The sequence below is a fragment of the Chlorocebus sabaeus genome, chromosome 11 (genome assembly GCF_047675955.1).
Source record: "Chlorocebus sabaeus isolate Y175 chromosome 11, mChlSab1.0.hap1, whole genome shotgun sequence".
In the NCBI taxonomy this organism is placed as follows: domain Eukaryota; kingdom Metazoa; phylum Chordata; class Mammalia; order Primates; family Cercopithecidae; genus Chlorocebus; species Chlorocebus sabaeus.
This window is the reverse complement of record NC_132914.1, coordinates 94,149,428-94,176,170: the sequence shown is the minus strand read 5'-3', so window position 1 is coordinate 94,176,170 and position 26,743 is coordinate 94,149,428. Positions and strand designations below refer to the sequence as shown.

At 40.0% G+C, this 26,743-nt stretch overlaps 1 protein-coding gene across 4 annotated transcripts in view; it reads right to left on the bottom strand.

The window, feature by feature from the left end:
* CFAP54 (cilia and flagella associated protein 54) overlaps positions 1-26,743 on the bottom strand; it is a 377,198-nt gene that overhangs the window by 27,805 nt on the left and 322,650 nt on the right. For all 4 annotated transcript variants that reach the window (XM_008004317.3, XM_037996664.2, XM_037996665.2 and 1 more), the window contains one exon: positions 18,430-18,504. In XM_008004317.3, the coding sequence (XP_008002508.3) occupies positions 18,430-18,504 (75 nt within the window). The remainder of the gene's footprint in view (positions 1-18,429; positions 18,505-26,743) is intronic.

Genomic DNA, 26,743 nt, shown 5'->3' with positions numbered 1-26,743 from the left:
TGATTAAACTCAATCACTAATAGCTGATGATTAAATCAATCATACCTATGTAATAAAACTTCCATAAAAACTCGTAAGGATGGGTTTTGGGGGTACTTCCGGGGTGGTGTACAAGTAGAGCACTGGGAGGGAGGGCAGCTTACCAGGAGAGTACTGGGAGGGAAGGCAGCTTAACAGGAGAGTGCTGGGAGGGAGGGTGGCTCACTGGGAGAGGGCATGGCTGCTCCTTGCCCCTTCCCTGTGCTCTGCCCTATGCATCTCTTTTATCTGGGGTTCCTGTATCCTTTATAAATTGGTCATCATAAATAAAGCACTTCCCTGAGTTCTGTCAGCTGTTCTATCAAATTACTGAATCTGAGGGGAGGGTCCTGGCAACTCCCAAATATGTAGTTGGGCAGAAGTGTGGGCAATCTGGGCACCTCATTTGCAGCTGGCATCTGAAGTGAGAGAAGTCTCACAGGACTAAGCCCTTAACTGTGGGGTCTGTGCAAACTCTGGGTAGTTAGTGTCAGAATTCAATGGAATCATTGAACACCCAGTTGGTGTCAGAAAATCACAGAATTGCTTGGTGTCAGGAAAAGCTGTACAACTGTCATACCTGGTATTATGCAAACCAGGGCAGTGCTCAGCTAGAGAATACCTTTGGGGTCACTGGTGCCTTTCCTTCCTTGGCACCCAGTCTGCACGCACAGTCCTTCATGCCCTATTCCAGGCTCAGCCAAGACACCACTTGATGAAAAGTGATAGAGTTGACAGTATCACCTCCATCATGGGTCTATGCTCTTTATAGGGGACTATTTAAGAAAACGATTCTATAAGACCAAAGGAGACCCTTAAGAAAATAGTGCAAGTTTTGGCCGTACATATCCAGACTTATTCTGACTGCTCAAGACTCCAAGGCCCAGAGAAAAAGACCTTTGAAATCTGACACCCTATTGTGCAGAAGAACAGCAGCTCTCTTTCCCCAGGAAAGAATTTTTCCACCTGTAAAGAACTAATAAAGGGTCCCAAACAGGGAACATTCCCTTTAAACCACCAAAAGCTCTAATTAGGCAGGAAGCATGAGTTACACAACCAACCCTACAATAAACTGCACAGGGTGTAGAGGCCTGATGCAAGTTCAGGGCCAGTGGTTCAGGGCTCATAACTGGGGACGAAGGAAGAGTTAAACGAAATGGTTTCTTGGACGGAATATTTAAGAGAAATGGCTACATTCAATGTGTTAAAAAACTAAATGTCTATTCCTCATTCTCTGTGATTAGATGTGATTAATTACATCTTTACTTTTATTTTCAGGGAATGGTTTTAAAACTTTGCTAAGACTTCATTTTTATACTCTGAGAAAATAGTTTCTGTGAGAACGGAAGCCTGAGTTTATTGACTGGATATAGACCAGGGTCTGGTTTATGGAGTTTTATTTCGTTCCTAAATTAACCGTTATACTGAAGGTCAAAAGCGAATGTGACTGAACTATGGGTCATGTTGTATAATGTATTTTTAATTCCAAGTGAGTGACATGTGTATGTTTCCCCTTCCTTCTACATTAAAGATAAACCTTAGGCCAGGAAGCATGTTTCCTAGTTCCTTTAGACTCTTCTAATTCCAATGAATAGGGATTACGTATTCATCACCAGTCAGGGATCTTCATTTTCTATTTTTTGAGTTCATTGCTGGGAAGCAGACTCTGACATGGAACTTAGCTGTCAGAGAGTTTATTAGGATTAGGGAATATCCTTGAGATCACAAGCCATGGGGAAAGGGAAGGAAGCAGAGTTAGGCAGAGGGAGAAGCTGGGCTTCAATGCAGTCACAACAAAGGGCTCAGCCAACCCCATGGGGAATTTTGAGGCTGGGGTGGCCCTTCAGAGTGGTCCTGAATTGTGGTGGTGGTGGGGTTGGGTCTTTGTACTCCCACATCAACCAGTAATTGGATGTGGGCTTCTCTCCAGAAAGAGTTCATGTCCTTCAGTTGAAATAAGTTGCTAGAAAGGGTTGAGAGTTGAGGGCTGTTAGCCATCACATTCCCAGAGCTGAGAAAATGAAGTTTTCAATCTTCAAGGGGAGGTTTGAGTGGCTCAATGCAGGAGCCACCACAGGCATGAAGATTTAATTTAGTGGTTATACTACCATTAAACAAATGGCAATATGGCAAATGCATAATACTATATAACCAATACAAGCTATGAGAGATTTAAAGTAATAAATAAGAACTAATACCAAATTTCCAGATGCTTCTTTTCTGGGTCATGGTAAAACAAGCCTAATACATTCCCAGCATCACTTCTATTAATCTATTATTTGATTACCCTTAGGAATACTCCATGCTCTAGAGTGTAAGAAGAACTAGAGATTAAAGAGGAGTAAAAATTAGATTCAAACATAATATCTTCCTGTAAACTTAAATATGAAGAAATTCAATAATTCCACCAGAATTCTAACTTTACTTGAGAAGTTCTGTATGGAAGCTCTAGAACTTTCCATAACATTTCCAAAAGTTGAAGCTAGAAAAGCATGGGTGTCCAGAGAACACTGAGCCAAGGGAAGGAGCAGGAAACTGAGTCAGGTGGGAGCCGGAGAGGCTGCACAGAGCAGGGGTGTTTCATACAGAAGCTTGGACTTGCCAGTGGTTGACAGACATGGTGAGAAGGAGCTCAGAGCATAGTTGGGAGCTGGGGGAGTGCCCGGGTGTGGATCCTGGCTCTGACACTAACTAGCTGAGAGACTTTGGGCAACTCTTCAGGCCTCAATTTCTCACATGTGAAAAAAGGATGATAATAGTATCTATCTTAACTAGAAAAAGGAATTTGAAGTCACAGGCTTAACTTCAGAATGTACTTGTGTATTCATTTCCTACTGCTGCTGTAATAAATTTACCACAAACTTAGTGGCTAGCAACAACACAAATTTATTATCTTATAGCCCTGTAAGTTGGAAATCTGAAATCATTTCCAACTGGGCTAAAGTCAGCAGGGCTGGTTCCTTCTGGAGGCTCTAAGGGGAGAATCTATTTCTTTGGCTTTTTCAGATTCTAGAGGCTGCCTGTATTTCTTGACTTGTACCCCTTTCTTCACCTTCATGGCTCATCACTCCAGTCTCTGCTTCCGTCATCACATGGCCGTCTCCTCTTCTGGTGTCAAAACTCCCTCCAGCTCCCTCTCATAAGGATACTTGTCATGATATTTCGGGATCACCTGGGTCATCTGCCCCTTTCCCCATCCTTAACTTGATCACATCTGCAAAGTCCCTTTTGGCATATAAGTAACAGGTTCTGGGGGTTAGGATGTGGACCACTGTGGAGAGTCATTGTTCAGCCTACCATGACATGTATGAAATGCAATGGTTTAGTCAATAAAAATATAATATTTATATCACATTTGCTCCAAAGAGCTTTGGTAGTTGAAGTTATTGAATTATTTCCATTTAGAAATTCATGGCATGCCTGCAAATGCCTATTGTGCCAAACATTATTAGGTTCACTAAAGTATATACTTGCACCTCTTCAATGCTCTAATCACATCCTTGTGTGTTAGATTGAGACTGATAGGGTATAAGCAAAAATTCTGACAGCTACTCCAGGCAGCCTCTTAGAACTGTTCACCCTCATTTATTGTCTAAACTAGGATTTTTTACAGAGTAAAAGGAACTTACGTACTTATGAATCACAACTCCAACTTGACACATGTAAATTGTGATTGTGCCTGGCAAACTGGGATGTATGGTCACTCCATGTAAAAATATCCTATAAAATCCTCTATCCCTCTTTTCTCCTGCAGTGGTTTCCTTAGAGGTCGTGCAGTGCAGACAGCACAGTTATAAGTTGAAGGAGAGTCACCCATCCCTCACTAGACTTTGCATGAGAAACAACCCTTTATTGCCACTGAGATTTGGTGCTTATTGGTTAGCACAGCAGAACCTACTCTATTCCGACTACAACTTATGCCCTGGCAAGCTTGTTCTATCCTCACTGTATTTCTGAAAAGGGGGAAATTCCATTACCGTAAAGGTTTAGTTCCATTTAAAGGTCAGGGATTTGAATCCTCAGCAGCAAAGTTATAGGAAGAAATGGTATTACTGGTATCATAACTGGGTTCCCTCCTGAAGGGCTCTGTGGGCTCTGCCTGCGGGTTTTTGACCTGGGATACAGAAATGAAAACGCCAGAGTTCTTACAATACTTGGCATTTCTCGATGCTTTTTAAGAAGGAGCTCACTGGGCCTAACTTCTAGCAACTAGGAATAGGAGGTTCTGTTTTAGAACAAAGGCTTTATAAAGAACATGAACTAAAGTTTGTATTTTGTTCCTGGGACTTTGTTGCCTAGAATCAAAGCATGACAGGCTTTGTTAGCAGCTCCCACTGCAGTAGCAAACCAGAGGACAGACCTTGTGTGTCCAGTGGAAAGAAACCTTGCTTATGCTGACTTCTTTATTCACATCAGTATACACCACCAGAAGCTGCAAACTTTTCTTATAAGGCAGCCAACACCAACTGGCAATTTCTTATAGCAACTCTGGTAGAGTCTACAACTTACAAAGAAATTGCACATAAATTATTTCATTTAACTCTTTTCAGTATTTCTGACTTGAACAATTAGTCTTTGAAAGTTAATATTAATAAGATGATGCAGAGAAGTAAAGGGCAAGAAAAAAGTAGTAGGAAGGAGAGAAGAGGAAGCAGAGGAAGGGTAGTAGGCAGAAGAGGAGCACCTTTGCTGAGTGCCACTGAACATTCACTATTTACTCTGTGCTAGGTACTGCATCAAGCACTTCGGGCTCATGATAATTCTGTTGCCAAAATAAAATGTGATAATATTCTTAATTTCTTTTTGTTCATCAAAAGAATAGTTTAATGGCTTTCCACAGTATTTAGCTGAATGAAAAGAGGCCAATCTCAAAATGTTACATACTGTAAAATTCCTTTCATGTAACATTCTTGAAATGACAAAACTGCCAATATGGAGAACAGATTGGTGGTTGCCAGGAGTTAAGGAGGGGACAGGACTACTAAAGGACAACAGAGGGGATCCTTGCTGTGATGGAAATGTTCTGTATCCTGATTGTATCACTGTCAATATTCAGGTGTGATATGCAACAGTTTTGCAAGATGTTACCATTGGAAGAAACCGAGTAAAGGATACACAGTCACTATATTATTTCTTGTGACTGCATGTGACTCTCTACAATCATCTCAAAATAAAGTTGAATTTTAAAAGGATGGTTGAAAAATAATATCAAGGATACATATGTTATCTGCCACAAATACTTACCAAAAAAAGATACATATCAAAATGGTCATTTACTCTTTGAAATTTACAAACATTTAGATAGGCAAGTAAGAGTTACTAATGAAGGGAGTTGTTAAAGGTCAAATGAACAAATGACTCACTTCACATTATTTTAAGGCTGGAAAAATAAAGATGACCACAATGTATTGAATGTTTACCATTGGCATTGTACTGGCACTATGCTAAATGTGTTAAATATTGCTTCTAACATAATCCTATGGGAAAAATAGCTTTCACTAATTTATAGATAAGGAAGTGATGCATAGGGAAGTAACTTGTCCAGGGTCACACAACCAATAGGCGGCGGAACCAAGAATCAAACTATGTTTTTGTCAACCAAGATACATTGCTTCAGAGACCTTCAACAGAATCTAGTTGACCTGAGGTCTTTCAGGACTACTGACTTGTTCACAAGGGTAAAACTGGGACTAGAACGTGTGCTGAGTGCTCTTCCTAACGTATTATGCTACCACAAGTGGTTGAGAAAGGACATAATGGCATTAGCAGCTTAAGATATAGGTAGAATAGATACAAAAATCTCAAATGGCTCATGCCCAAAGTCAACAAGGGAAATGGGTAAATTCATACCTGCTTCTTTTTTATTTATTTAAATTTAAAAACATCTGTCAGGAGACTTTCCAAAGCTTTGCCAACTGACTCAGCTCTATGAGGCAAAAATCAAACATCCTCCTAAGATGAAAATACAATTCCATTGCTAAAGGTCCAGTTTTCTAGCCAAGGTGAAACTGTTTGGTAAACTGAATGAAGGAAAGGAAACTAAACATTGAACTTGATTTCCAGCAAAATAGAAAGCAATGAACAGATTTGCTAATGACTCCCCTGTCTCTGACTCCCCTGTCTCTCACCTGCTGTGAAGGTACACAAAATGACTAAACTTCAGGAAAGTGTGCCTTTGAGGCTGCAGTGCAGTTGTATCCAGAATGAGACCAGACTTGGTTTATCAAGGTGTGCATATACTTCTCATCACTTTCACAGTAAATACACAGTATCAGGTTCATCATGATATCTCAGTTTAAATTATATCCAAGTATTATACTCCCAAATTGCACATCTAACAAAAGTGGAACTGCTACTTTGAGCACAGATAACACAAAGGCTCCAGGTTCCTTGATGAAGGACAGCATATTTCACCCTGACACCATTGCTGGCCAATCTCTGAGAGATGAGAGTTTTGGACATGCTATAAACAGCTTAGCCTTTTCTTAGCATTTTGAAGAGCACATTAATATCCTGGCCTTTTCTTAAGGGCTTTCTTTTTGCCTTAGCCAAATTTGACAGTTAGAAGTGAACAGTAAGTGGATGGAATCAAAGTCAGTACTGTGTTTGAAAAGTAGTGTGGAATTGATGTCATCTGGCATTGTCTTCAAAAGAATATAAGAATATTAAGTGGATGTCTCATGAACTTACATACAAAGGATACTCTTCACTTGAGGACAGAATGATAATGTCTCACAGAAGAAAGATGTAATTATAGATGCCCATAAAATTTATTCAGACATGTCTTGGTTCATACAAAAAAAAAAGAAACAAAGAAAAGAAAGAAAGTCTGTAGCTCTCAACTTAACCGAAGGAGGTATATTAATATAATTAATTTTTAAATATTTAGTAATTACCTACTACAGAATATGTGGAAGCTTGTAAATGACAGTTTAGAGAGTACTGTCATTACTACCATTTGGGAAATCCTGTTTCAAAGAAACCAAGGGTCATACAGTAATGTAATGAAATTTGCCAATGGATATTAAATAGCCTAGCACCATCCTCCAGGATTTTACATGCTAGAAAAAACGAAGTGGAAGCTTTTCCACATCAATAGGGGTACATGCAAGCAAACCTCATCCAGCACCCAGAAAAAACTGCATAGATTATTTCAAAGGTTGCTTTGAGAATCCACCTAGTTTATGCTCTACCATGTGGGTCTAAACACACTCAAAAATTGCCTAAGCAGGTTCCTAAAAGACCCTCTGCTCAGAGGAGGAAAAGACCTAGTTTTTTTGGATATCCTGGTAGATTGCATTTTTCCCAAATGGCTGCAACAGTAGTTTGCAAACCACATTCCCTTCTTAAAAGTTGACTACAAGCCCTCCAGTGAAGGAGTAGAATCTATGTCCAACCTTGAATTAGAGTGGATTCTGCACTACTGAGGAAGAGTCATTATGTGATTTTAAGGCTAGGGCATGGATGGTGATAGAGCATCTACCTCGTTCTCTTGTGAGGCTCACTCTTGAAACCCTGCTACCACGTTGTGAGGAGGCCCAACCAGTCACAGAGAGAGGTCACAAGTTATGTTCCAGACCACAGCCCAAGTCTGTTCTCAGCCCCCAGCCAACAACCAACAGCTGATGGCTGACAACCAGCATCAAGCACCAGACTAAATGAGCCTTCAGTAATTCCAGCCCCCAGCAGTTGAACCATCCCCAACTTTCTAGTTTTCTCAGCCAAACTATCTCATATCCCAGATACCATGAAGCAGAAATAACTTACTCCACTATGCCCTTCCCAATAAGTAACCCACAGAATCCTTGACCTAATAAATGGTGGTTGTTTTACGCCATTAAGTTTGGGGTGTTTTGTTACATAACAAAAGGAACAGGGACAGATGGGAATGGGAATATGTGTGGTTAAAAGTGATGCATGCAGCCATTCCTCGCACTTGCATTATTCTAGCCCTCTTTCATGAGTATACTCAGGGGCTTCCTCCTACACTTGGTGGTGTTCTGCTACAGCCACTCCTTAGGGAATTAAATCTACTTGTAAGGGTCTCATTCCAAGTGAAATCAGATAGCTCTTCAATGAGAGTAATAGTAACTAACTATTTTGCTTACATTGTGGCAGGCACTGTTCTAAGAGTTTTACATGGATTAACTAATTTAATCCACACAACAACCTTGTAAAGTAAGCACTATTTTCATTCTTATTTTACAAACAGAGAAATCAAAGCATTGAGATTAAACAAGTTGCCTAAGATTGTACAACTAGAAAATGGAGCTGAGCTGGGATTTGGAGCCAGGCAACTCGGCTCTCCAGAGTCTGTCCACTAATCACTATGCATACTGCTTCAGAAATCCTGATTCTAACTCTCTCTCAGGGACATACTATTAATCTAGCCCCTCCATTTGAATCAGCAAGAATCCTCAGACTGAAAAGACTCAACAGAGCTATCTAAGTATACTGACAACAGTTAACAACAGGCTCTGGAGTCTGCCCGACTTGGCTATGACAGTTACCAGCTGTGTGGCTTTGGGCAAGTCTTTTCACCTGGCCCACTTCATTCTCCCCATCTTTGTGCAAAACAATCATCCATTTTAAACACAAAACCGTTGTCTTTGTATGTAAGCACAAGCCACATCCCTTCTTTCTAGACTGTCAGCCTTTTTGGGTCAAGGACTCTGTCTTTCCCATCTGATATCATTAGGCTTTGTGTCCCCACCCAAATCTCATCTTGAATCATAATCTCTAGGCGTTGAGGGAGGAACCTGGTGGGAGGTGATCGGATCATAGGGGCAGTTTCCCTCACGCCATTCTCATGATAGTGAGTGAGGTCTCATGAGATGTCATGGTTTTAAAAGGGGCTCTTCCCCCCTCACTTTTTTTTTCTCTCTCCTGCCACATGTAAGATATGACTGCTTCCCCTTCTGCCATGGTTGTAAGTTTCTTGAGGCCTCCCCAGTGATGTGGCACTGTGAGTCAATTAAACCTTTTTTCTTTATAAATTACCCAGTCTTGGGCAGTTCTTTATAGCTGTATGAAAATGTACTAATACATCACCTCTGATTCCTCCAGTGAATCCAGTCTAGTGCCTTGTACTTAGCTGCAGCTTGTAAACTGAGTTGACTTTTTTTTTTTTTTCTCCTAACTTCTCTCTTACTTTGTCTTTGCATCCAGGGCTTTTAGGATTTGTCTCATTTTCTTCATCCCCTGAGCAAAACCGTAAATTATACCCTCACCACTGAGCCTACTGCCAAAGCTAAGGCTTATTTTCGCTTCGTCTTCCAAAGGTCTTCCTAATCAGAGGAAAATGCTTTCATAAATGCCCTGATCATGTGTGTATCTTTCTAAGGATATTCTACTACTTTCCAATCATTTTCCAAAGCAATTAAAATTTGTAATGATGGGCCATAAGAGCACCCACTAACTTAACTTCATAGAGGGAACTAGTGAACCCTTCTAAAAACATATCAGAAGTGTATCATCTGCAGAGAAATGGTGAGAGAATGCTAGAAGAACCATGGAGTGCTGCTTAATTCTCAGGCCTCTTTTCCCAATCATGTACTGTAATTGCTTCTGTAATTGTCTGTCTTTCCCACTAATCTGTGGGCCCTCTTGAAAGCAGGAACTCTGGCTTTTACTTCTGTACCCCAGTATCTAGCCCAATGGCTGGTACAAAGGTGGCACTTCACATATGTTTACTGTACAAATAACTGAAATCGATGGCCTCAAAATCACTGTTAATGGCAGGACTAGAACTGCAGCCCAGGGCTATCTCTAGAAGATGTATCATGAGTCATTCATTCATTTAACAAACATTTTTTGAACATTTGTTGGGGACTAAACACTGGGCACAGCACTGAGAATAAAACATAGCAAGACTCTATCTTATTGTATAAGACCCAACCTGCACTTGTACAGGAGACAAATATGGAAGCACATCATAACAACACATTTATTTTGATAAAAACGATTAAGTACAAAGTTATAAACCATGGGCTGGAGAGGAAACTGATGAAAAGAAAGCTGTTTGAGTTAGGTTAAAATAGCCTGGATGTGTTATTACTCATTTTTACATGGTGACTCAGTACCAGATAAGATGCCAGCACTGCAGAGCAATCACTGCAGCTGACAGGCAGGAGTCATAGAGGTTATGGGGGGTGATAAGATACAGATAGTCACATGATAGAATCAACATATGAGACATAAAATTAAAGGTGCAAATGCCTAAATAAAGTATGTTAACATACTGGAAGAGTAATTATTTTAGTAACCACCATGTGGTTATCAATATCTGATCATAAACATATCAAATTTATAATTTTGGGTTGGCACAGTGGCTCATACCTATAATCCCAGTGCTTTGGGGGAACAAGGTGGGAGGATCACTTGAGACCAAGAGTTGGAGACCATCCTGGGCAACACGATGGGACCCCATTGCCATAAAATAAAATAGCTGGGCATGGTGGTATGTGCCTATAGTCCTAGCTACTCAGAAGGCTGAAGCAGGAGAATTGCTTGAGCCTAGGAGTTTAAAATTAAAGGGAGCTATAATCACACCACTGCACTCTAGCCTGGATGACAAAGTGAGATCTTGTCTGTAAAAAACAAAACAAAACAAAAAACAGAATTTTAAAAATCGGAAATAAGAGACCATAGACGTACTAAATTCAACCATATAAAATGGAATGCACATTAATAATGCACTTGATAATGTACTGTAAATCAGTAGAATTTAACCATTATTAAGAATTTTTAGATTAAATTCAAAAAGAAAACATATTGCATAAACCAATTTATGTTCAACAGGTGCTTGAGAAAAAAATGGAGATATTACGCTGTAGTGATGTTTTTCAGAGTAAAGGAGAGGCATTTTTTATTTATCACAGCACAGATTCTTAGCTGCTCTGTTCCACCTCAGCCTCTCGCACGCTGTCAACTGTCCTGCTAGTAATCTTACTTTCATGTGCCTCTGCTTTCCTCTTGCACCTGCCCAATAAAATAACATGCTTCTACTGGCATTTTCAATCCCATTCCTACACTGAGGAAGCTAAGTGTAGTTAAAGAAAGATCAAAAGCCAGGAAGCCTAGTGCCCCAACCAATTTATGACTTCTACATTTCAATGTGGCCCTCAATCCTTATATTTTCCCAGGATCAGCTTCCTCACCAATTACACTCAATGACTATGAAATTCAAGATCTTCATCTCTCTGAAGACCATTCCCTCAGCCCGTTGCCTGACTCCAACAGTAGATAAACTTGCCTCTAGTTCACTGAAAAACTTAAAACCACTGGGTGAACGCCCCAGCTTCTCCTGCCCTTTCGTTACAAACTTAATCTTTTTTCACCTTGATCTGCCACTCAGAGACCTAAAGAAAGAGATGTTTTTCCTCTGCTTCTAGTCAACTGTCCTACTTGTGCTGTGGCTGTCTTTCTGTTCCTTACCATGTCACTTAGGGCTCTGCTCCATCATTTGTCCTTCTCCTCCTATACAGGTAATTTCTACCTCTCCTAATTCTTTTCCCTTATGACTGCTCCTATCCTAATGATGGCAGCATCCACTCCAGATCACCTACCACTGCCATCACACCAGCTGAAGCAGGGAGGCATGGCTGGGGCTGCACATTCCATGGAGCCAGTGGGAGCCCCACACTCCCAGGGATAACTGCAGCTGCCCAAACCTGGGCCTCCCACTCCATGGAGCAGGCAGGATCCCCACTCCAACCTCCACCCTCCTAGCACACCTGCAGCTGCCCAAACTGCAGCTGTAAACTCAGGCATCCCTACACTCTTGGAGGCCCAGGAAGCCTTGGAAGTGCCTGCTCCCACTGCCTGGCTTCTCCTTGCTGTTGGCACCTGCTCTAATCACAGAGCAAAGTCAGGGCCAAGCCTGGATGTAATGAATGGCAGCAGGAGGCAGACAGGTTCCTGGGCAGAAGGGGGCAGGTCCCTGGCAAGGTCCCACTTTCAGGCCAGGGAGGGCCTGAAGGCTGGGGGCTGGGTTGCCAGTACCATTCACCAGAGTGGGAACTTGTGGTGCCTTTTCTGGGCCCGCCCACGGCCACCTATGGACCAACTGGCACGTGCTTCCTTCCCTCTGAGGCCCATACAAGCCCAGGGTTCACCCAGGGCAGAGTAGATGATGGGACAGCCAGGTGCAGAGAGGAGCTACCCTCTCTGCTGATAGCAGGAGACATCAGGATGACCAACAGCAGAGAGAAGCTACCCACTCTAGGACCTCTTCTCTGCTGAGAGTTTCAGAGACCTTCAGAGACGTTGGGACTACCCACTGCAAAGAGGAGTAACCCACTCCAGGGCCTATTCTCTGATAAGAGCTGCAAACATCAGGCCAACCTGCCTACAGAGAGGAGCAACCCAATCCAGAGCCTCCCCTCTGCTGAGAGTTGCAGAGACGACATGATGACCTGCCTGCAGAGAAGAGCGTCCCACTTCAGGGTCTCCTCTCTGCTAGGAGCTGAACACTCATTGGGACACCCTGGCTGCAAAAAGGAGCTACCTGCTGCAGGTCTCCTGTGAGCTGTTCTGTTGTTCAATAAACCTCGTCTTCATCTTGTTCACCCTCCACTTGTCTGCCTACCTCATTCTTCCTGGTTGTAGGACAAGAACTCAGGACTGCCAAGTGGCAGGGCTAAAAAAGCTGTAACACAAACAAGGCTGAAACATGCCCTTTGCTCGCCATGTCGCAGGAGAAAAGGAGAGAAGAGCTGTGTCCCTTCCGGGAGCCCAGGCCTGGGAGATCCCCAAGCCAAGGCTGTTACTTCCTCTTTGAGGTCCTGCAGTTCCTGGCATCTCCAGGCTTCTGGGCACCACTTTTTTCCCCACTGCCAACCAATGAAGCTGCTTCTGGTGTGCCTGGTCCAGCTGCAGCCTTGCAAAGAGCTGGTGCCCATCCAGCACCTAGAGCTGCCTGCCACACTGCAGCAACCAGCATGTCTGACTGCACAGTGGCCAGACCCCATGCTTGCTCAAACACTCCTTGCTGCTCCACACCTCACTTGCCCTTGGCAGGCATGGGATCCAGGTCAGTAGCATGAGCCAAGCGCAGCCTGCTATTGGACAGAGCAAGCCCAGTGGGCCCAAGCAAAACTCAGGCAAAGGCACCACTGGCCAAAGGTTTCAGGCCAGAAAAGCGATAACCCAAAGATCCGTAACACTAACAGCCACCCTTGACTGCTACTATCCTAACACCCTCCCATGACTGTGTCTCTCTCAAGCTGTTTTCTTACCCTCTCAAATCTTCTTAAAGACTAATCTACACTTTCAACCTTCATTTTCTCACCCCTACTTTCTCACCCCTTATTTATTCCTCAATTCCCTGCAGTGTCTTCTCCTATTATTCTAGTAAAACACCTACTGAGTGTAGTCTAGTTAGAAGTATAGAGTTAAGCAGACCCATATTTGACTTCTGCCTTCTACTTTTATCAAGCTGCGAGACCTTGTACATTCCGCTGAATTTTCCTATGCATCAGTTTCCTCATCTCTAAAACAAGGATAATAATAACCAACGTCATAGGGCTCTTGTCATATTAAATATTTAAAATATTAAATTATTTAAAATAATGTCTGCACATGCCATGTGCTCAATAAGTATTTAGTATTAACTATTAATATTACTACTAGCTGTAGAAATATTTGCATTTTCATGACTATTATCATAATTGTTTGTCACGCACTATGCTAGGCCTGGCGAAAAATCTTGAACTAAAAAAGAAAATTCTACCAAACTCAAGCAGCCAAGAAAAACTGCTTTGCAATCTCCTTATATAATATATCTGATATCTTGACCTAGGATAACCTTTTCCACTTTCAAATCATGATCTCCTCCTAGGCACCTCCTCTCCATACTGATTCTGTATGAATCTAGTTCGTTCAAATCACACACACACACACACACACACACACACACGTACGCGTGTGTAACTGATTAGGCAAATTTATCTGTATCATGGGAACCAATATGAAACTATTTCATTTTGCTAACTACAGGAACTTTAATCTACACCTCCTTTGCAGCCACAAAAGTATCTATACCAGTGTTCCATATGCAGCTGGTGGTCAATAATTACCGACAGATAGGAGATTCTGTTAAAGAACTTAGCCCATTCCATGGTCAGTCACGATCAGAACAAGAATATTTTTAGTGTCATGTTTGAATCCTACCTGACAACTTAGAAACTGCAACAATTGGAACCTACACAGGCAATTAAAAATGCTTTTTATTGCTGCCTCACCAGAAATCATATGTAATGGTTTTTGACATTCCATGATTAAACACTAAGAAGGAAAGCATGGGGCACTTGTTCCCTTCCTTCATCTTTTTGCTATTCTCAGTTTCTTTTTGTCACAAGCCGTGCATGTCAATATTTATTTTAATTAGGAAGAGTTAACATAGGCAAAGGTAATTTGTAATAGGTATGTTCAGTAAGGAACCAAATTGCACAGCAAGAGCTCCTGCTAGTGACAAAAACAGCTTCATGAAGGCATGTAATTTCATTTGCCTAACCATTTACCATCCCAGCACTGTTGGTGAGTCTTGTTTTCAGTGGAAGTTAGCTGGAAGCCATCTTCCGTCTTGGATGGGCAGCTCTTTCACCGCTAGGATCTCATGTTGGGATCCTGCACACAGACCTAATTCTTACAGGATTCAACAATAATCCAAATTACAGGCAAAGAAAATAGTACCTTTCACATTTGTCCTCTCCTTTTCTATAAATATTTCAAAACAAACTTGGATTCTAAAATTGTTCTTAAAACTAGTTGACTAGAGGATGAAGAATTCACACATGGAGGGTAAAACCATGGTGGGGATGATGATAATAATGATGATTATTATTATTATACAACTAATATTTCCTAAACAATTATTTTTACTAGGCCTTATGACAAATTCTGAAAATATATTATCTACTTTAATCTTCACAACAACTATAAGAGGTTGGAATTTGTACTTTTTTACATATGAGAAAACTGGGCTTAGGGAAGTTAAGTAACGTACCCAAGTTCACAGAATTAACAAGACTCAAGGCTGAGATTCCAACCTAGACCTGTCAGAAACCAAGGTCCATTGACATTATAAATCATATATTTTATTATAACAAATTATTTTTTGTAACCTATATTTATTTTTTTTACAAAAGAAAAAGCTTTAAAGAACTTATAGTTCCATGTGGCTGGGAGGCCTCTCAATCATAGTGGAAGGCAAGGAGGAGCAAGTCATGTCTTACATGGATGACAGCAGGCAAAGAGAGAGAGCTCATGCAGGGAAACTCGCATTTTTAAAACCATCAGATCTCACGAGACTTATTCACCATCAGGAGAACAGCACGGGAAAGAACCACCCCCATGATTCAATTACCTCCCACTGGGTTCCTCTCATGAAACATGGGAATTGTGGGAGTTACAATTCAAGATGAGACCTATTTTTAACTGCAATTTATCCAAAATTAGACTTAAGCTTGATTTTATTATCAGTGGTCTACCACAGTAAGTCTATACATTTCCATAATAAACAATTAAGTTCCCTGTTTAAAAAGTGGGAAAGGACAGAAATGGCCAAATGAATAAGTGAAGCAAAGATTAAATTTCAGATGTTCAAAATGAAAGGAAATTCAATTCAATTCAAGAACCAATGACCAAGAGATGTGGTGTACAAGGCACTGTAAGAACTCAAAGACAAAGATAGCATCACCTCTGCCCCCAGGAAGCTAATGAGCTAATGGAAAAAAATACAGTATAATATTTCAGGTCTTGCTTCAAATGTCACCTCCTCAGAGAAGTCTTCAGTCTTTCCTGACCACCCTATATAAACTGTGACCCCATTCCCTGTCACTCTCTGTCACAGGGACCAGCAAACCTTTTCTGTAAAGGGTGAGATAATAAATAAGTTAGGCTTTGTAGGCCATGCAGTCTCTGCCAGAATTACCCAACTCTGCTTTTGTAGTGTGAAAGCAACTATAGATCATAAGTAAATGAATGAACAGGGCTGTGTCCAATAAAACTTTATTTATAAAACAGGGAGTCACCAGATACAGCTCATAGGCTATAGTTTGCTGACCCCTACTCTAACATATCACTGTGTTTTCTTCCTGCATAGCACTTAACAAAATCTAAAATTATCTTGTTTATTGATTTGTTTACTGTCTATTTCCTGCCACGAAAATAGTAGCTCTAGAAGAGTGGAATCTTTGTTGCTGGTTCACAGCTAGTTCTTCAGTGCACAGAAAGGAGTTTCTGACACAGAGATAGTTTATTCTAAACATCTGTCAACTGACTAAATGAATAAATACCATTTTGCTAAAGGAGAAACACGAATGCCAACCAACACAAGAACTATTAACAAAAAATACAATAATGACATACTATTTTTCACTTGTCACGCTTTCAACCATTAGAAGACGAGGAGGAAAACTAGTGTAGATGGGCTGGGCACAGCAGCTTACACCTGTAATCCCAGCACTTTGGGAAACCAAGGCCGACGGATCACTTGAGGTCAGAAGTTCAAGACCAGCCTAGTCAACATGGTGAAACCCTATCGCTTAAAAAAAAAAAAAAAAAAATATATATATATATATATATATACACACACACACACACAAAAATTAGCCAGGTGTGGGGTGCTCTACAGTCCCAGCTACTCAGGAGGCTGAGACAGGAGAATCACTTGAACCACACAGGTGTAGGTTGCAGTGAGCCAAGATTGCACCACTGCACTCCAGCCTGGGTGACAGAGCAAGACTCTGTCTCAAGAAAAACAAAAATCCAAAAACAAACCCAGAAAACTAGTAGAGATGAATATGTGGGTAAATGGTTCTCTCATCTACTATTGATAGGAAAGAAATGTTGGTGCAACATTTCTGGAGGATGAATTTGCTGTAATACATCAAAATGTATATACCAATTTTAAAAGGGGTGAATAATTGAAGAGATATTTATCTAAAGAAGACACACAAATGGTCAATAAGCCCATGAAAAGATGCTCAGCATCATTAGTCATTAAGGAAATGCAAATCAAAATCACAATAAGATACCACTTCACACCCACTAGGATGACTACTATTACACACACACACACACACACAAAACAAACAAACAGAAAAAACAGAAAACAAAAAGTGTTGGAAAGAATGCGGAGAAATTAGAACCTCTATGCATTGTTGGTGGTAGTATAAAATTGTGCAGCTGCTTAGGAAAACTATTTGGAAGTGCTTCGAAAGGTTAAACATAGAATTACCATATGACTCAGCAATTACACTCCTAGGTATATGCACTAAAGATTTGAAATCAAGGCTTCAGATTTGTACACTAATGTTCATAGCAATATTACTTACAATAGCCATAAGTGGAAACAACCCAAATGTTCATTAACAGGTAAATCCATGAAGAAAAGTGGTATATACATACAATGGAACATTAGTCAATCTTAAGAAGGAATAAAATAGTGGGACATGTTACGACACGGATAACTTTGAAAACATTATGCTAAGTGAAATAAGCCAGACACTAAAGGACAAATATTGCATGATTCTAATATGAGGTATCTAGAATAGACAAATTCATAGAGACAGAAAGTAGAATAGAGGTTACCAGGAGCTGGGGTGGTGGGGGAGGATGAATTGAGGAGTTATTGTTTCACGGATATAAAGTTTCTATTTGGAAGGATGAAAAAGTTCTGGCCAGTGACAGATAGTGGTGACAGTTGCACAACTTTGTGAATATACTTAAGGCCACTGAACTGTACACTTAGAATAGTTAAAACTTCAAATTTGTATTATATATATTTTATAATAAAAATGTACATATACTTTTCTACTCCAAATCCAACCCCTAAGAATTAACTCTGAAGAGGTAATACAGAAGAATGAAATATGTATGTACAGGATCAATCAACTGCAGGACCCATCAATAAAGGTCTAGCTATGTAAATGGTACCTGACATAACAAATACATAAAAGAAACCATTATGCAGGCATTAAATATGACAAAGTAGACTTTTCACATAAAAATTTATCCACAAAATTATTATTTGATGAAAAAAGCAAGTGACACAATGCATGTAAAGCATGATACCATTGATATAAAAATTCTAAAGTTTATCTGTACATAAGGAAAATTCCAGATATACTCTAAATGTTAATAGGGGTTATTCTGTGAATGGTAGATTTGAGGTGACTTTAAAAAATTATCCTGTTTATAGTTTTTTGTATTAGTTAAATGTTTTTTGAACACAGAATATTTTAACCAAAATAACGTGCTATTGTAAACTCATGTTTATCACTTTTTCTCATTAATAAGGAGGGTTAGGCTCTTAATACTTACAATTAGATGTTTTCTATATTTCCTTTTCCATAGCAATAATAATTGTAAGTGAATTCGATACAATTTAAAAGGAGAAATACATACCTCAGATAGTGGTGTTGGCTCTTTATCATTCGAAAACAGAGATGCTATTTCAGAGCAACATTGAATAATCATGTCCTAGAAATAAGAAGATAGAAATACAGTGAGGTTGATATTATTAGAAACCTAAATATTACCTATTTAATTATAAACTATTTCATTTGTCTTTTCTTGATCATCACCTAACCTTTGTTTCCAGGATAAGACAGAGGACTCAGAAGTCATAACTCCTCAAGTAATTAGGCTTGTTTGAATTATATCTAATTGTACAAAATAAGATTTTGAAAATATTTTTTTTTCTAAATAAGGTTTTAAAAAATTATTTTTCTTCTGAGAAGAGAGCCCTGGAATAAAGAGTTTCAGATGCCTGAAAGGGCTTGCAGCAAAGAATGACTGGGAATTAGGGAAGACAGGGGAAGAGCAAATGAAAAGGAAGAGAGTCAATAGCATGATGACACTGCCCACAGCCCTGCTGCATGGACGCAGCCATGTTCATGTGTGGACACCCAATCCACAAGGGACCTACCCATAGACAGTTTGAATCCATCAGATTCCCTATCATATGATTTCACGTAAGGAAGAACAACATGAGAGACATATAGTCAGTATTGACAGCATGAGCTGAAAGGTACAGATGCAGGGTTGGAGAAGGCAGCCATTAAGCCAATGTGGGAGAGGACAGAGGAGAAGATGGAGATGAGTGAGAACTCACGCCTGCTGCAGGACGAGCACAGTCTTGGCTCCTGATCCGCCAGTTCAAATTTCTGTGAGGCCACTGTTTCAGGTTCCAGTCTTTGTCTATGCATGACCATACTCAACTCATCCTGACAAACACTACCTACCTACCAAACCTAATTGACTTGAGTTAGTGTTTAAGTAGTTTTTTCCTCACTTACAACTGAAGAAGTCATGACTACATGATTGTCAGAGATTAACTATGCCTACTTCACAATGTTGCCAGTGTCTGGTACTGAAGGAAGCAAAAATTTGCTTTCTGATAATATATTATATATAATACATACATATATAAAAAATATATATACACATTTACCAGCATTTAGAATATTAAAATGATAAAAGTACATTAACTTTTAAATAACTGAGCAATACTGGTTAAAAACTTGAAATAAAAAAGCAAACAACACCTGAACTCAAAACCCCAAAACTCCATTATATCTAAGTTTAAACAAATGCAAAAACAAGGAAAAGGCCAAATTTCAGGGTTCTAAAACCATAGATAATTCAATTCAATTTAACAAATATATTCAAGGCATTATATTAGGTGCTGTGGAACACAAAGATGAAGAAACAGACCCTCTAATCCATCTTGAATTAATTTTCGTATAAGGAGTAAGGAAAGGATCCAGTTTCAGCTTTCTACTTATGGCTAGCCAGTTTTCCCAGCACCATTTATTAAATAGGGAATCCTTTCCCCATTTCTTGTTTCTCTCAGGTTTGTCAAAGATCAGATGGCTGTAGATGTGTGGTATTATTTAAATGTTAGACCTAATACCATAAAAATCCTAGAGGAAAACCTAGGTAGTACCATTCAGGACATAGGCATGGGCAAAGACTTCATGTCTAAAACACCAAAAGCAACGGCAGCAAAAGCCAAAATTGACAAATGGGATCTCATCAAACTAAAGAGCTTCTGCACAGCAAAAGAAACTACCATCAGAGTGAGCAGGCAACCTACAGAATGGGAGAAAATTTTTGCAATCTACTCATCTGACAAAGGGCTAATATCCAGAACCTACAAATAACTCAAACAAATTTACAAGAAAAAAACAAACAACCCCATCCAAAAGTGGGCAAAGGATATGAACAGACATTTCTCAAAAGAAGACATTCATACAGCCAACAGACACATGAAAAAATGCTCATCATCACTGGCCATCAGAGAAATGCAAATCAAAACCACAATGAGATACCATCTCACACCAGTTAGAATGGCGATCATTCAAAAGTCAGGAAACAACAGGTGCTGGAGAGGATGTGGAGAAATAGGAACACTTTTACACTGTTGGTGGGATTGTAAACTAGTTCAACCATTATGGAAAACAGTATGGCGATTCCTCAAGGATCTAGAACTAGATGTACCATATGACCCAGCCATCCCATTACTGGGTATATACCCAAAGGATTATAAATTATCCTGCTATAAGGACACATGCACACGTATGTTTATTGCAGCACTATTCACAATAGCAAAGACTTGGAATCAACCCAAATGTCCATCAGTGACAGATTGGATTAAGAAAATGTGGCACATATACACCATGGAATACTATGCAGCCATAAAAAAGGATGAGTTTGTGTCCTTTGTAGGGACATGGATGCAGCTGGAAACCATCATTCTTAGCAAACTATCACAAGAACAGAAAACCAAACACCGCATGTTCTCACTCGTAGGTGGGAACTGAACAATGAGATCACTTGGACTCGGGAAGGGGAACATCACACACCGGGGCCTATCATGGGGAGGGGAGAGGGGGGAGGGATTGCATTGGGAGTTATACCTGATGTAAATGACGAGTTGATGGGTGCAGCACACCAACATGGCACAAGTATACATATGTAGCAAACCTGCACGTTGTGCACATGTACCCTACAACTTGAAGTTTAATAATAATAAATAAATTTAAAAAAAAAAAAAAGAACCATTGTGAAAAAAATAAAATAAATAAATAAATAAATAAATCTATGTTAATTTCAATGTTTAAAAAAAAAAAAAAAGAAACAGACCCTCTCCTCCAAATATTTATAATTACTCAGAAAAACAGATTCATATATAACTAAATAAAATACCAAGCAGAATGTGCTCAGAACACAGGTAGTTATGACAGGGTCTAGAATTCTAGATGTGGAAGAGAATAATTCTTAGTACTATAAACATGGAAGACTTCCTGGAGGAAGGGTCATAGGAACTAAGCCTTGAAAAAAATAGTGCAATTTCAACTGGTAGAGACTGGGGACCAGGGCATCGTGGGGCCGGTGGGGTCATACACAAGCAATGAGCAGGGAACATTCAAGGAACACAAGGAATTTGCTGATAAGGTGATATGATCTTCATTGCAGGTATGTATAGGAACCATGGCAGTGAGAGTTCTCACCAGAGAGGGAAATTTTTAACAGGTCATGTAAAAGTAAGGAATTTGGATTTTATTGTATAGAGAACAGAGCAGGACTGGACTGAGGGCATAATGGTAGAGATTGCTTTGAAAAGATAATTTGACCACAGTTTAGCAGTGAACTGCACTGGAAAGAGACAGAGAAATCAGCGAGGATGCCACTCAGACAGTTTGGGTAGGAAGTGATTACGTCTAGAAGTGGGCTGGCTTCTGTGGATCTAAAAGTGATGGAGGGCAAGCAGACTACCCAGCACTAGTCAGGGTACACCAGTGTCCTGTGCTGATCTTGCCAGGCCCCTGGTCCACTTTGCCAGATAGAGAGGAACACACATCCACTCCTATATACCCCTTATGGATCTGTATTTCCAACTGAGTGCTTAGGTAAGGTATGCTTTCAGTCTAAATAAAAGATTTCAACAGCATGATGGGTTATTGTAAGGATTTCATCAAGAGCCATGAAACAAAATGACACTGTCTATGTTGTTAATCAATTCACATCACAGATGAAGAGAGCAATGCTACCTGAAAAATGCCTTTGCCTGCTTCAGCTCAACATTTTTCAAACAGAAATTTTGCTTCAATGACATACTTTTACTCTGGCATTACTTGAGGTAAACTGCATACACATGTTCTGAAATTGGCTGACTTGAGGTTGGGGCTGTGAGTTCCTTGTGTGACCTTGCTACCACAGAGATGAAGAAGGGGAAGGCAGGGAGCTCTCCAGTCCCAGCCAGAAAGCGGTTGGATGCACGTGTGCTGCAGCTAGCGAGGGGCTGGTAGGGCACAGAATGACCCTTGCTCAGTCTTTGCCATTTCTCCCTTAAAAAGAGTCTGCTATTTCTATGAGCAGTGGCCCTCTGAGTGACTTCAAGATATTAAATCCAATTCTTAGATTTAGCTGAAATCATCATTCTCCTTCATCTATAATATGTGTGGGGGGAAAAAACTTCCTAAGTTGCTTTCTAGCCTCCAAACTCTTGCTTCCCTCATCTCTCCTTCACATGCCACCATGATTGTCTTGGCAAATCATCAGGTGGATCATGAGCTGCCCTTCCAGGTGAGGTGCTGCCCCTACCTTGTCCTAGCCCCCAAGATCCAGTCCTGCTTTCCCACAGCCCTCTCTTACAGAACAAAATCTTTTTCACCATGTATCCATTCAACATCAATCAAATTCCTCCTATAGGCCACAAAGGAGGAAGAGGAGATGAAAAAAAACACAGAGATCACATAAGGAGCTCATGGCCTAGTGGGGACAATTGGAGAGACAGACTCTTATAGCACTTGGTGGTGAGATCAGAGCGGAGGAAGCACATAATTCCACCCAGTCTTCCTGCGCGATCATCTCCCACTACATTCACCCTGTACTTCTGCCACAACTGATGTCTTATTGTTCCCTGAATATGAGATTCAGTTCCATGACTTCATATCTCATCTCTTGCTGTACCTGCAGTCTGGAATGAGTTTTCTCCACAGGTCTCCAACTAGAAGTTTCACAAACAACTATTAAGGAAGCACTAAGGTTCAGTTACTAGGCTAGATATTGGCGATATACTGATGAATAAACCCTCTGAGCAAAGGAATTCACAGTCAAGAGAGAGGAAGAGACAAGTAATCAGCTAATTGCCTAAACGATATAGGATATTTGGGTATGCAAGGAAACATGGCCTTAATTTCCGTCTAGAAGGGCTAGAAAATGCTGCTGAGCTATTTAAGCAAGCACAAAGTCTAGCTCAACTTTCTCTCTCAACACACACACACACACACACACACACACACACACACACACACACACGATCTATGTAAATGAGACTTTAAATACAATTGGTTAGAAGAGTTTGCATCAATAACCCCACTGCCAAGAAGGAAGGATTCTACAACTCTACCCTTCCATACAGTGCAGAATGAGGATAATGGGGAAACAGGAAAACTGGAAGAAGCCAGAGGTACTAAGTTAACGATATAATAAATTGCTGAGCCAGACTGGGAAGGAGAAAAGAAACAAAAATCTCTGTATAGACTGAGTTGGAGGAAAAGGTGTAGGAGTTTGAGCCAAATGAGACAGATGTTAGAGACCTGCTATGGATGCCAGAGAGCTGTGAGAGCAAGATAGCTGAGGAAAAGAGGATTTAACAGAAACTTTTCTATGTATTCTAAAGGATTCCCCCTGAGATGTTCCTATAAGAGACCGGAAAGATTTCGATTATTTTCAATGGTTCTGGACGTCAACCTGACTGCCACACTTTCTTAAGACAGATCTACTGGGTGGCTGGGCTCATTAGGAATGACATCTGGGTAACTATGGCCATATTCGTACACTGATTAAGCTCCTCCGTGACAGGGACCTGGCTATATTGATTTCTGTACATTCTCACCTCCTCAAGCCTGGAAATAGTTTGCACATAATAGTTCCTCAAAAAGAATTTGTTAAATATGCCAATTTCCAATTGTATCTTGCTCTGTGTTCTCACAGTACTTTAATAGTTGGGATATACTGCCTATATATTAATTTTAATTGTCTTACAATCAGGCATTTCATAAATGTTTGCTGAACTAACCTTAGGTGACTTGGCAAACATATTTTAAACTTTTCATATCAGTATGCTACCATTCCAAATAAGGTGTATGCATCTTAAAATCAGGGTGGTTTGCATCTTCCATACACTTTAGAACACCTGACAGGCTCTGAACACTCCCATAAACTGAATGACAGATTAAAATAACTCAGCCATTCAGAGCCAGTGTTGTTCACTTTAGAAAAAAGGACACACAGGTTTTCAAGCCAACAGTGATTGGAACAACTGTTCTGTAGTCCTCCCAATACATCTTAAATTAATATATGTGTTCTGAAGTTCTTGGCTTATTCTGGACCCTAGGGTTTTGGAGGAAAAACATAAAAGGGAGTGAGTAGGAAAACAAGATTCACTACCTTCCCCCCATATAAATCAAAGACACATTTTCTGCACCCTTATATTCAATAACCCACCAACAATCTACACTGTAATAGAAATAAATATATTAGATTATGGAGGCTATGAAATCCTGTCCAATTCCAGACCAGAATCAATCTCTTTAGAAGTGTCCTAGTTAACTTCTAATTAGCTCCATGTGAAGGTTGTCATGACAACAAACTAGCAGATTTAGTCAATGGAATTTATTTGATACAGCCCAGAATCAAGCTTCTTTTTCTAAAAAAATTAAGTGTTCATTAATATTGTGGAAAAAAGAAAAATTTATATGTAATTTCATTTCTCAACTTTCAAACGCTGTGAGCTAATTTGCTTGCCAATTCACCTAAACGAATATCAGCGTTCCTTCTGTCTGGTGACATTCTTCTGTATATAGAACTAACAGAGCCAGAAAATATCTAAAACACCCCACGTTAAAGCTGAAGAAACACTTTCTAGGTCGGAGAATAAAACAAATTCAAAAACACAAAGAAGAACATCAAGAGTGAAAAGAGTTTGTTCTACTCGAGGGTTGACCCATGCATGCCCACCATTTCAGCTGGAACAAGAGAGCAAGCCATAAGCCTTTGTTAAGGCAAGGTGGACCCTCCAGATTCCTCCCTCCACTTCTCTTCAGACACCACCATACCCTCGACCTCATTTATTTCCTATTTGTTTATATTTATAGTCAACCTCTTGGGTCAGATGCTGGGTTAGTTGTGATGAATTCGATATCTACATCTGCCCACCAAGGATGTTTTGGTGACTCTCAGTCCACCCAAAGAGCGCGTCTCTCCATCTCAGAGCAGGATTTGAATGTAAAGATCATTTTGGAGTTGAGAGGAAAATTAGCTCCAGGAAAAGCTAAGAGACGGACCTTCAGTAGTAAAGCTGAGTGGCAGAGGGCACAATCTAGAATCCTTCCTCTAACAGATGCTCACTCTCCTGCCTCAGACAGTCTAAGCTGAAAACAGGTGCAGAGGAAAATAATCATTTTCCATACATGAACTATATAGTAGTGAATTTAGGGACGATTTCAGCAAAGAATATTCTAGACTACAACTCAAAAACAGCAATATGGTAAATTTGGTATGTGGCTTAAAAACTGTCATTGTAGGTATTCCACCAAAGAAGTATAAAAATAGAGAGCTGAATTCTTTTTGGAAATAGACATGAAAGGGCAATCATGCACTTTATAAAATAAATCTATATCTACAGCTATAGCTATAAAACCTCCCAAGTTTGAGATAGTTTGAGCTATCTGATACATTGAGGGATTTATTATAAGTACTCAGAACATCATTAAGCATCATAATTCATGTTGCAACACTTGAGGACACCGAAAAGGATGTGCAACCAAAATTCTAAGACATCTGCTCCATGATATACCCAGGCACAGAGCACAGAAGACATAAATGCTGAAAAGTGGCATTTTGCAAAGGCTAACTGTGATTGCACAGTAGATTCTCTTATGGTTAGGCTTGCTGTTTTTTACAGTAATGACAAATGCATTCATTCACTCTACTGATGAATTCAGACTAAAAATGCCAACAAGTATCTTCTAAAAATCAGGAAAGTTGCTGATTTTTTACATTTTCACATAATGAAAGTGTATAGATGAGGTAAACAAGAAAACAAAGCCAAACCAATAATATTCTTTCAGAATTAAAAATGTTTTGTTATTGATACCCAATTAAATATTCCTAGCAGAAAATGATTTAACTAAAAAAGATATACTAGACCAAAAATAAAGAGAAGATCCTAAAAGTAGGAGAGATGGGTAGAATTAAGTACTTTCTCTGCTCTGATATCAGCAGAGTGAGGCAAGAGTCTGCCTCTCCCATTGCTCTCACTAGACCATAAGCTCCTAAGGGCTCTCTCTGTGTCTTGCTCATCCCCGATTCCCACACCATGGCAAGCAGGAGGCATTCAAAAGATGTTGAATGAAGATATGATGAATAAACTTTGTTTCGTAGGCAAGAGTTGTGGAAAAGTGAGACTGGGGCCCAAGTAGCTGGGAACTCAACCCAAAAAGTGTCACACAGAGGGCCCAGAAGCAGGGCTATGCAGCAGGCATGAGAGCATTCAGTCTTCAACTGGGTGGGAGGCTTCAGAGGAAAATGAGTTTGAGACATTATTTGATAAGTATGAATACTTGAGTAAAAAATCTATGGATGAACATATGAAAGTTCTGATGTAATGACTAAGAAAACATTAAGAATAAAAGACAAGTCAAGAAAA